At 37.8% G+C, this 12,747-nt stretch overlaps 2 protein-coding genes across 5 annotated transcripts in view; one reads left to right on the forward strand and one right to left on the reverse strand.

Moving 5' to 3' along the window:
• The window catches only part of serinc2l (serine incorporator 2, like), a 28,001-nt gene that overhangs the window by 3,145 nt on the left and 12,109 nt on the right, over positions 1-12,747 (forward strand). Inside the window, exon 1 of one of the 3 annotated variants that reach the window (XM_057835091.1) lies at positions 5,417-5,553. The exons of the other annotated variants lie outside the window; for them this stretch is intronic. The gene's annotated coding sequence lies outside the window, so the exon portion shown is untranslated. Of the gene's footprint in view, positions 1-5,416; positions 5,554-12,747 lie in introns of those variants that run through there. 3 annotated transcript variants of the gene reach the window in all.
• Positions 317-4,751, reverse strand: stmn1b (stathmin 1b). 2 transcript variants are annotated; one of them, XM_057835092.1, is made up of 5 exons: positions 4,627-4,751; positions 3,877-3,916; positions 3,546-3,718; positions 778-969; positions 317-692 (listed from the first exon to the last, which is right to left on the reverse strand). In XM_057835092.1, the coding sequence occupies exons 2-5, from the start codon at positions 3,890-3,892 to the stop codon at positions 654-656; spliced, it is 420 nt and encodes a 139-aa protein (XP_057691075.1). In that variant the 5' UTR covers positions 3,893-3,916; positions 4,627-4,751; the 3' UTR covers positions 317-653. The 2 variants fall into 2 exon arrangements, with proteins under 2 accessions (XP_057691075.1, XP_057691076.1); XM_057835093.1 differs by having other exon boundaries at positions 3,877-3,913; positions 4,627-4,749.

Genomic DNA, 12,747 nt, shown 5'->3' on the forward strand with positions numbered 1-12,747 from the left:
CGTTGCCCACTAACTCTTAAAATATAGACTTTAATTTTGATGTTATCTTTTTAGCACAAATACTTTTAGCCTCTTCTTCATTCCTCCTTCCCTCATCTTTGACAATCTAATGATTTGTTGTAGTCTTAATCAGAATTAAATGAACCATCGTTCAAAGAGAATGGAAAGTACTGGTATGAGTCGCAAAATTATTTGACCCAACGCATTCCTTTTCTGGGAGGTGAAAACTCTCGCTCGACTGTTACGTCCACTAGGTGTCAGCAGTGTGAAACCATTAACAGGAAAACATTGTTAGGAATTCAAATGTGCCACAGTATTATCAATTTATCTGAAGTTTATTTTGTTTAATAGTGCATGAATACAGGGTCACATAGGTAAAAAAAAAAAAAATGGCAAGAGAATGAACAGTACCTTAGCAGTAACTTAATCCACAAACTATGTCAGAAGTGCTTCGTATATGTACTAGTATACTAACCAGAATGCCCAACAATAGAAAAGCATACCACTACAAATACTACAGTGTAAACAGCTGCCAAAAAGAACTAAACAGGCAAAAAAGGCACTAAATTTTAAACTGGAACTATTACAATAACTGTAATGCAAAGCTTATTCTTGATGTTTTATGAACACATTGTTCGCCTCTCCATCTTTAGTTAGGACCTTGTCTTCTTCAATTCTTCAATCTTCTTGTCCTGTTAAAAAAACAAGGGAATAACAAAGTTGTGTTATAATGGGACCACTAATGTCCAGTTTTAAAGACCAACTCCAGCACCCTACCTTATCTTTGAATTTCTTATCAAGAGCAGCCAATCGCGCTTCGCGGTTGTCTTTGTATGCCTCCATCTTCTGATTTATCTTCTCTTGAGTGGTCTTGCTTAAGTTGCTACAGTCATCTAAGGCCCTTTGAAGCACTTCTCGCTCATGCTCTCGTTTCTCAGCCAATTGTTTCAGCACCTCAGCCTCGTGGTTCTGAAAAAGATAAAATGTCAGTGTTTTACTTTTTATTTTTGAAACAGTTTTTTTTTTTTTTGTATCAGTTAAAAACCCCAATGGAATTATTGTGTGTTTGTTTTTTAACCTATAAAATAATCGAGCTCGGACAATTTCAAATCACCCAATCAATCCTACTACGGAGATCTCTTGCTTCAAGCCCACTTACAGTATTTGACACAATATGACCTAAATACGTATATGGCCTTGTTGTCAAAGGGGAACAGTTTTGAAGCAAATTAAAACCAAGAAAATGGTCCAGTAATTTTATTGGTTTGCTTTATACAAAACCAGAAGTTAAAACGAGCGGTTGCGAATTTCAGTCTTTTCTACGTCACCCCCGTGCCTTCTACGTCACCAACACTTAGCTCCAACCCCCTACAGCAAGGGTGGGCAAACTATTCCACAAAGGGCCGCAGTGAGTGCAGGTTTTTGTTCATACCCATCATGAGGACAGCCTTTCACTAATCCGGTTTCTTACAAGTGCAATCAGTAAATTTCAGTCAGGTGCTTCTTGTTTCCACTGATACCTCATTGGCTAAACTGTCTGTGCTGAATAAGTTTGAACAAAGACCAGGACCCACTGCGGCCCTCGAGGACCGGTTTGCCCACCCCTACCCTACAGCCATGTTTAACTTTGGCGGCAGTGGCTTTCTTCTGATTGGTTGAATCATTTGGCAATTATTTATTCTTCTTCTTAGGGGTCAATGGTAGTTGGCAAATCAACCACATTGTGCGTTACCACTTCCTCAAACTTATTTAATTACCAAACATTGGGCACGGCGGTGGGGAACGAGCATGCAGAGCCATCGTCGACGCTAAGCCATGCGAGAGGCTAAAGCAGTAGACTTCAGTTATAAGTCTTCAAAAAGACTCGCCAGACGTGCAACCAAAAATACTAAAGAATGTTTCCGCCTTTATACGCAATTCCTGCGGCTCAGCCTACGTGAGAGTTGGAGTTCATTTTATTCAATATGGCAATGTTCCAGAGATAGTCGGGGATGCCAGGCTTTGCCAAAAAAACTTATTATACATGTGTTCAACAAAAAAACAGATGAAAGCGCGAGTAAAATGTATACCTTCTTTGATAAATATAGGAAATATCTACAGAAAACAGCATTTTGTAAAGGACTTTGAAAACACAGCAAAGAATGCATCAATTTTAAATCCTTGAGGTTTTAGGATTATACAAGGTTGAATATAGTGAATTCATATGATTAATAAAATATTTTAACTTGGTTTAAAAGTATATATATATATATATATATATATATATATATATATATATATATATATATACACAGTATGTGAGCATTCATTTTTTTTTCTATTGTTAAATTCAAGAATGGCCAGAATCTCCAAAATTTTTTTTCAATTATGTGCATCGTGTAGCAATTGAAACTTTTTCTCAAATAATGTCGCGTGAAGAAGAATGTCAATTCAGGCAGGTATCAATGCAGATTTGAGAACAAGAAACTCCTTGCCGAAATCCTATAAAGAATAGTTTACCATAGCTAATCAAGTTAAGCTACAAATGGACAATTACTGTAAGTTTTTTCTTCTTCTCATTTTTTATTTTTTAGTGCAGCTGCTCTGACTGCTGGTATCATTTTCTGTATATAACAACCCTAAAGTGACACACATGCATTGAAGATCAATTACAAGACATGTCACCATGCTCTGAGCAAAAGTGACCTGCATGCGCAGAGGAAAAATAAGATGTCATAAGCAGCCTAAATAGACCGTCTACTCTACTGTATGTGTAACATGAAGGCCTTTGAAGTCGTTCTCAATGGAAACAGATGGATGATTCAAAAGTTGAAGAGAATTTCAAACACTGACTGTTTACGGTAGAGTCCCTTCAAGTCACCTTTGAATTCTTTAAGCTCTCCACCCTCACCCTCCGTGTTTGTTTCCGAACTAAGCATTTCACCTGTCGCTGATCATGTGAACTTAAGATGCCAGTCACACGTGAATTCCAATTGTGGTTTACTGTGCAAACTTCTGTCACATTGCAAAAAATCAATCCCATGTCAGATATAACCCTACATACAAAAGTGGCCTGGATCCGATTTGAAAATATTAGATTTGATTTGGCCTTTCTGTCATTAAAGAATTTAACTCCAGTAAGTTAAAGGAAAATATATCTGATTTGGATCTCTTTAAGCTGCATTCTAAACACAAGCCTTGGTATGGCGCTAACAGATATAGCATATCTGCATTACAGCACTTTATCTGGTTTTAAAACTCCCGGACTGATTTTCTTTATACAGTGCTTATGTTGACTTGAGTTGTTGGGCTACATGCTTGACTTTTTTTTTTTTGTTAATTGGTAATTTATGTATTGAAAAAAGTATGGTAGTGGGGTTCTAAAGAAATGTGCAAATAAACATTTTCTTACCGTACTGCATTATCTACAATCAATGTAGAAATTATATTTAAGGTAACTAATTAGAAGCAAAATAATTTATGATTTTTGTCATGGTTGATATAAGGAAAGTTGGTGAAATGTCCATTCCTTCCATAGCTCTTCTAACAACTCATATTAAAGACACCTTGCGTCTCTCATCAGCAGCATCCAGCTTCTTGATAATCTCATCCAGCGAGGTTTCCTTCTTCATGACAGGGCTAAGTGGAAATTGCACTTTTGCATCAGGGGAGGTGGGGCTCAGGATGAGCTCAAATGCTTGACCTGAAGCACGCCTGCTCAACTCCTTAATGTGTATATCTGCAGAATGATACATGTGTTGGCACGGACAAGTTAAGGAAATCGAACATCGTGACTTTTACGTTTCAATCAAGGTTATAACCCCCCCCCCCCCCCCACCCGCCAATAAAAAACGTTTTTACATCGCAGCACAGTACAAACTATTGTTGTCCACTCACCTGCAGCGTGTGCCATTTCAGCTGAGAGGTAGCCTACCTGCTTTATATTCAAACAAAAACACAGTGTGCAGTTATTATTTAGATTTCTACACAAGTAGCAGTGCAGTGAAATGCTTAAACTAGCAGCAAGGATAAAAGAACATTGGTTAAGGCTGAGTAATCCTTAAAAGAACCTCAGTCGTGGCCTACTAAATCCACGCATGGTGTCAATATAGTCGAGTAAATTAACGGTATTACCGCGACGACACGTGAAACGTGCAAACAAGAGTGTTGTGAAAAAGACTATATAATCATAACTGCCATGGAATAATATTTGAAACAAGTAAAAACTACTTTTCTGCTCGACGAGGCCTCAACTTGTTAACAGGCTCGGACAAACGCCATGTTTTAAGTATTTGGGAGCGCACTTACAAACACGACCGAGGCAGCAGATTTAAATACTTATTTTCACAAACATGTATGATTAATATACTGTAGGTAAGTGACAAGTAATATATGTGAGGTTAGAAACAACATATATACAGTATATATTGTTAGCTGGTCATTTCAAAAGTAGAGGTTTGCTCCAGGTGTAAGCTCCTATTGTTGTCGTGTCGCGTGTAAAGCGGCCATGGCAAGGGTCCATCACCCAAAGCTGACTTCTTGTACTGTTTGAAACTATTTCAAATGTCACTAATTTTGCAAGAATACACAACTCGCGAATAGTCCAACAGCTTATATTTAAACGGTAACGTAAGGTATTGTTCTCACCTTTGATTGTCAGAAACTGGTCTCAAATTCCCAAGTTGTTGTTACACCAAGTAACCCGCCAAATGAGCAGCCTCGCGCACAAAATCAGACCTCTGACGTTATTCCAGCTCTTTCTTTTTTATTGGTCGAAATCCACCAATCAGAGGGGGCTTTGATATTTCTGGGGGAGGGTAGAGCGTCAATAGATATCGAATATATAAAGGTTAGATGTCATATTAGCGCTGTGAGCCAACGGGATGGGCGTCGTCACTTGTCGGCCATTTTGTGTCGGGGCCATTCAAGGAACATAACATAGTCAATGAAGGACTGCTCCAATTTGAGCTGATTTTCAAACGGTTGGTTTTGCTGTTTTTTTTTTTTTTCCCCCAATTTAAACATCAAGCCTGAATCATAGCCATATTAAAACGGTTTGTCATGAACTACGCAGTCCACCGACGAAAGATGACCTTACGCCGCCGACTCCGTTTTATCTACCCTTATGTGTGACATCTATGTATGCATTGGGGAGTAAAATCAGTGACGTTGCAATGAAAAATGTCGGAAAGGAGACGTCAGTGGAAAAACCTCACTTCTAAACTTTTGAACACAAAACGCTTCATTTTGCACAGATATGACATCACGAGTTGTAATAATACTTTGTTAAAAAGGCAACGAAAATTACTCTAAATGGTTGCGCACAGTACTTTATTGTTTCAATTCCACATAGGCATGCTTTCTGATTTACAATAGGAGCAACTAATCGTTTGATTAGTTGATTTTTTGGGGGGGCGGGTTGTTGATATGCATAGTACTCGTTGATGTTAGATTGTGTTATGTGTGTGTCTGTGTTTAATCAGTTTCAGTGTCTGCAGGACTGGCCATCCAGTCAGAGGCAAAAGGCCACTATTTTAACTGCGTTATTGTAAAGAGCCACTGCATTCGTGTGAAGTAAGTACATAAATTTACCTGAGAATAGAAGTTAAAAGTAAGAAAACATATACGGTATTTTCACTGACGTTGTGTTCAGCAAACATTAGCTAAACACTGCTGGTGAAATAGATATGTCCGCGGTATGGTATGTTTACTGTAGGCAAAAATCTAATATGACATTTTTAAAAAGTGCACTTTTTTTATTCTATACTCAAGTACAGTGTATGTTCTTTTTGCTGTCAACTAAGGATAGCCTTTTGCAATACAAGAACACCATGATGAACACAAAAAAATGTAACTTAGACCAGTGTGGCAAGGCCTAGGTATGTCTTTCAATGGCACTTGCGTTTATTCATTCATTCACCTTCACCAGGGTCACGGGGGTGCAGAAGCCTATCACAGATAACAACATGCAGGGTTCAATGTGAGCTGGTTGCCAGCCAGTCGCAGGGTACACAGAGATAAACAACCATCCTGTAAACAACCATTCGTACACACACTCACCTACGGACAATTTGGTTGCCTGATTTGCTCAATCAGGCTAACATGCATCGTTTTGGGATGCGGAAGGAAACCACAGTACCCAGAGAAAACCCACGCAGGCACGGGCATAACATGCAAACTCCACACCAAAACAACACTCGCTTACCGGAAAAAAGAAATCAAAGAACCCTTTGAAGATATGTTAGTACAGTCACCTCAAAGGGTGGTTCAGAATTTTTGACATTAGGCATAATCTTCGAGTTGGCGGGGGTTTTAATTAGTCACTGGAGTTGATTTCAACTAATTCTGTACAGTGATTAGTTATTTGTTAGTTTCAGGGCTCTGGGGTGGCTAAGCTAGCGCGAGTCAATGGTGCCTGCTTAGCCTGCCAATTAAAAACAATATTAACAGATCTAACTAGTTGCTGCAGCTATCAATTGTTTTAGTAGTCGATTAATTCATCATATAGTTAGTTCGAATAATCGAGTATAGGGCTGTCCCAACCGACTAATATCCTCCTGATTAGTCAGCCGACTATTTTTACGATTAGTCGACTAATCTAATACATATATATATATATATATATATATATATATATATATATATATATATATATATATATATATATATATATGTATACATATATATATATAAATAATTTAATAATGAAATTTTTATTGAAGCTTATTAATTCACAAAAAACATTTTGGAATACCTAAATTCTTTATTGGCATATAAATAAATGATATAAATATCAATAATAAATCTCAAACAATGAGGTCAAATGCTGGTGGCATTAACTAGGGCAAAAAATGTAAACGGAAACCCTGTGACTTCACCTTTTTAACAGGAGTCAAAACAATTATTACTTTTTTTGTCGTATGTCATTGTATAAATTGTTTAAATGTTAAAAAAATAAATTGCTATGTCCCGAACATTTTCAGAATACTTTGTGTGAGTTCAGATGCTCTTTCTAGTGTGCGTTCCGCATTTTTTGGGGACGTGAAAAACTGTTCAACTTTTGTTTGTTTTAACCTGAAAAAAAAATAGATAAAGCAGAGAGTACACTGAAATATTACAATTATTTTGAATGAAAGGCACACATAGTCATCGAAACAAAAATTATAGTATTAATTTTATAGTATATATACATACACAATAACACTTTATAATATAAAGTAACTAACATTAGTGCAGTCATGGATTACAGTAAGAAGGCCAGTGCTGTGTTTCCATATATATTTTTATTATATTATGTATATACAGGATATATATATACATCTTTCCACAAGTGGGAGCTTCCATGATCCTAATAAATTTAATAATAATTAAATAAAATATTATATATATATATATATATATATATATATATATATATATATACACACACATAGTATATATACAGTATGTATATATATATACAGTATATATATATATATATATACTGTATATATATATATATATATACATACACACATATATGTATATATATTATTTATTAATTATTTTATTAAATAAAAATGCACGTTGATACGATGCACATAAAGGCAACTTCAATTTAAAAAAAAATCGTTAGAAAGTTGTATGGACTTACAATCTGCTAGCTTGTTGTTTCTTGTTGTTTTCCAAAATTACATTTGGGTGACGGCGCTTCAAGTGTCCGTTCATAGCCGACGTGCTATCGTGGTATGCGAGCTCAGCTTAGCAAAGAGTACACACAGTGGCACCCTCCATATTTTCCTTGAAATAATTTCAGGCTCTGGCTCTTCTGGTCCGCTTTTTTGGCTTTATGCCACTTTCACCGTGTTACCAATTCTGCCCTTCTTGGTAATTGGCGGTGTTTTCAACTCCTCGCCGTAGTGAGGAGTGAACCGGCGATTCACTTGGCTCGTTGTCGTCGGTTCGTCTGATTTCCTCCTCAGGAAGGCGGCAGCGCGCATAAAAACACCAAACGGCTGGATGAGGATGGCTTTTGATGGATACTTTTATTGACCAAAACAAAAACATGGGGGATGCAGCCACTTAACTCCGCGCTACCCGCGCACTTTCCCAACTCTCACCTATCTCACTCCCTCTGTCGCTCGCTCACTTTCTTCGTCTCCGCTCAATCTGACAATGCCAGTCACATTGAGAATAACGGCGGCCGCCTTGGGGATGCCGTTAACAACCGCTTGCATCGCGAGCACCCGCCATTCTATACTTTATCCGCATGTTATTATTTTTTTAACCCGTCATTACCCGTCGACGGTATGTTTTGCCCGTCGACGCATTTACGTCATAGATGACGTCGACTAGTCGGGACAGCTCTAATCGAGTAATCTGATTAGGAACATTTAATGCATTGCAGAATAAATTTTAGGAGATGTAAAACAAAGACTTACCAAGATTGCACTTTCAAAAGAGCATTTGCATTTTGCATACCTAAATATATATTTTTTTAGATAAAAAAATGCGAACACAATAGAGAGGAATGCTTCGGCTACTTGTGCTCAGTCTGCCCCTTTCATTACCACAAAAGAAAATCAGCTGTGAAAAAAATTGATGTGATATCACTCTTCCTTGCCTGCCTAAACAGTCTGTTCCCTGCAGAGCTGCTGGATTACAAATGTTGCTGTTCATACTACAATTATTGTCATGCAATGGTAAGTTTTAATACCTTCAACCTTAAAACATAGCCAACACTGTTGATTGCATGGGTCATCGGTGATTCTCATATGTGCATATGTTGTTTTTTATTGGTAGCCTATGCTAAGCAGGCACCGTTGACTCGCGCTAGCTAAGCCACACTGGAGCCCTGAAACTAACACATAACTAACAAACTGCATGGAATTTGTTGAAGTCAACTCCACTGACTAACCACTGACTAATTAAACCCCGGTGACTCTAAGATTAAGCTTTAGCTCAAAAATTCTGAACTTCCCCTTTAAAAGCAAGCCATAACACATTGACTCAAGTTCACTACACTTACTCAAGATTAGATATGAACTTTTATACAGGGTTACTAAACCATATAGTTCATAATGATATTGACGGGGCGCGGGGCTGATTAAAAGGGGTCCTGCATTGTTGGCGTGGCCACCAAAGATGACCGAGTGGAATCACAGACAAAGCGCTTTTTTCGTTGAAAATTCTTGTGAATAAATGCTTAAATCCCTGAATTCTATATAGACATGTACAAGAGTGTGGGTTTGGTCTCAACATTGGTAAGGACGATATAACAGCATAAGCTGCATGTACACTTTTTGTTGGGGACAGGACATTAATTAGACCAAACAGATTGGATGAACGGGGCAAAGGGCCACATTTCTCATGAATATGAACCCAATTAATTGATAGGTTAAATGTTTCATGTAAAATAAATCTGTATCGAATGATAAATAACTTTTACGTGTTTTTTGTTTTTGTTTTCAAAAACTACATAAGAAACATTTTGAAAACTTTCTGAATAAATGTGTTTTTTATTAGCAAACAAACATAATGAAAATAATTCACTTAATAATCGTAGGGTCAATTCTATCCTTACAACATATGGGAAGACAATCTAAATTCCCTATGTAACTGAACTCAATATATAAAGCAAATAAGGTTTTAAAAGTTGGAGGGGGGGTGGGGGGGGGGGCAATTTTAGCATCCTAAAAAGTTGGTAGTGTTATGTCCCTACCGCCCCTATGCAAACCTACGCCCTTGGATATGGACATAAAACTGTCTCGATTCTTGGTTAAAAGCAGAAGAAGAAAGCAAAAAGTGCAATTAGCATTTATTATACGTAAATGTCGAAGTACGATGCTAGTCTGTTAGTCAATGCGGTGGCCGCCATATGTTAACAGAGTTTTCCGTTGAAAATTCCTGTGAATAAATGCTTAAATCCCCAAAAAATTCTTTATAGATATGAACGTTAAACAGTCTCAGTTCTTTGTTGAAAGAGCAAAAAAACGGACAGTTAGCATTTATTTTATGTAAATATGTCAAAGAATGATGCTAGTCTGTAGCGGTTAATTTCTCCCATTGATTTTTTTCACATTGTTTCAAAATGCATGCATGGTACAAAAAATATAATAATTACCTTGACTCCCCGAACAAATCAATCCTTAGACAATCCTTCCTGTTTGTATGCAGTACAGCTTTCATACTTGTCCAACCTAAATCCAGAGTTGGATCGCTGCATGTGTAATTTGCCACTTCGCTATTCATAGATGGATTAGAATGAAATTTAAAAGGTGTATTCTATTGAAGTACACTCATATTCCAAAAGCCAGATTCCCCCTAGGCTAATTGATTAAATTAATTAATTGTGTGGAATTAAAAGTCCTACTCCTTGGTTGTTTGTAGATGGATAGGAATTAAATTTGATATAGGTATCTTCCAGGGATGCATACGCGTGCATTCTCAGAGCACCATTTCAAATATTTTGACTCAGGGATGATTAATTACATTAATTATTTTGGGATTAATTGTCCCGTGGTGCTAGAGTTGCAGCAGCAATCCGGCTGAAAATGGCTTTTAAGCAATAATAATTAACCCAGACCGTCTCATCCTTTTCATTATTATTATAATAATAATAATAATTATTATTATTTTTTTATTATTATTATTTATACTTGCTCAAGTTTCTCATGCTCTGGCAGGGAGAGAGGCCCATTGACACTGCCAATATACAGGACCCAGAATGTTGGTTGTACGCCCCTGGTTTTGGTCACAACTAAGCCTGTCGCGATACACAGTAATTCCATTTATCGCACGGTAAATAGAAATGAAGGCGGTAATTGTCCCGCTGCGATTTATCGCCTCGCGTGCACATACAAGCTGTTAAAAGTTCGGCTTCCTTGTTACCAACTACGCAATATGCTGTGACGAGGACTTACTCTGTTCGATTGACTTCTGGCCTGGGCCTGTTTTATACATTTGAGTTTGAGTGTCTATCATTCAATGGAGGGACGCGGGGCCGAGTGCACTGTAGGCGCACAGCAATGAGCGAGCAGAGTGAGGAAGACGAAAATGGACGGAAAATCCTGATTTCCAAGCCAAACACCAGAGCTCTGGTGTGGGAATATTTTGATTTTAAACCAAATGAAAATGGTGAGGCAACCAAAAAGGATGAACCAGTCTGCAAAATGTGTTTGGAGGTTGTTTCAACAAAGAGGGCCAACAGAACAAATCTACGTGCTCATTTGAAACACTATCACCCTATTTCGTTTTCACTGCTTGTTATGAAAACTGCATCGCAACAAGCGAAGCCCTCCTCGTCACGTCAATCGACAATTACAGAAATGGTCGCTTGATCTGAGAAATACAAACGAGACTGCGCAAAATGGCGTTCCCTCACGGAAAATGTAGTCTGCTACATTGCTGAAGAAATAAGACCTTTTTACCTCTGTTTGATGTTGTTTGATACTTTTTGAAGCCAAATTTTTGTTATTGCTACTTAATTACTCTACTTTTCTCTGTTGTTGTTGAAGTGCAATTGTTTGTGTCACTACCACTTTATACCTCTGTGCCTAAATGCCCAACTTATTAACTCATTCACTCCCAGCCATTTTCGCCGGTGCAACCCCCTTCGCTCTCGGCCGTTTTACTGGATTTTGACTGATTTTGCAAGGCTGTTTTACGAAAAGTTACGGGTTCGCGGTGAGTCAGCAACAAGCACATTTTTGCTCAAAAGACAATGTTTATTGATGATTATTCCAGAGTTCAAAATGATTATTGAGTACAATCCCACACAAAGGCAAGCAAACAAATGTCAAAACAAGCATAACAAGTGGTAACCATAACGCTAGATCTAGATTGTCACTTCTAATATCCCTGCGCTACCGTCTAAGCACAAATATTCCTCTAAGAATAAAAAGAACTCTTACCGTGACAAAAGGGCGGAGAGCCAACGCCCCGATCAGAGTCAGAAGAGGAATAAAGCCAAGCGATTCATACGTCATTCGTTGGCGGACTCTAAAGGGGTGGAGAATGCTCCTGGCTTTATAACAGTACATGTTGTGAGCACGAAGGTGGCCAGCCTGTAAGCTCAGAAGATGAACCATTTTGCCCATATTCCCTCCCCGCTATGGTATGAGATTGTTACAGAGGCGCCAGTATGTCGTGAGTGCAAAACACGTTATCTCGTGAGATTCCCTCCCAACTGGAACCCAGACGCCAGGATGGTGTGAAGAACAATCACAGGTGTCAAAGTGGCGGAGTAAACAAGGAGAAGTTGTTACAATCAAGGTCACAGAGGCAATAATACATCACAAAGGCGTTATGTGTTAATTCACATCGGGTCACATAATATTTTCCCCATCAAAGGCCCACAGAAAATTCTGTTCTATTGCTATAAACACATGGAACCCACCAAAAAAAGATTAGACTCTCTTCTTTCAGCAGGAAAAAAAGTTAGTTCATATCTTTTTCCATTCTTTAGAAATCAGAATTAGAAAATAGCTTAGTTTGAGCAATTTTCCAATTTCTGATGAATTTTCTGAAGAAATTGAGCTTTTTGTAAATGCATACATTTCAAACATAACTTTGACTTTAACACAGCTATTTTTTGCTTTAGTTACATCCCAAACATCTGAATAATGTTTTCCTTTTACAAAATAACATAAACAACAAGATAAATAGAGCTTATGATAGCAAAGTAACAATTTATTTACACATAACTAACTGATAGATGACGCTGTTGTGGCCGCGACAGCCGGGGGTAAACTTTTCCCTCATCACCGCCTGTCTCATAAAGATGGATTT

Source organism: Corythoichthys intestinalis, chromosome 4 (assembly GCF_030265065.1).
Source record: "Corythoichthys intestinalis isolate RoL2023-P3 chromosome 4, ASM3026506v1, whole genome shotgun sequence".
In the NCBI taxonomy this organism is placed as follows: Eukaryota; Metazoa; Chordata; class Actinopteri; order Syngnathiformes; family Syngnathidae; genus Corythoichthys; species Corythoichthys intestinalis.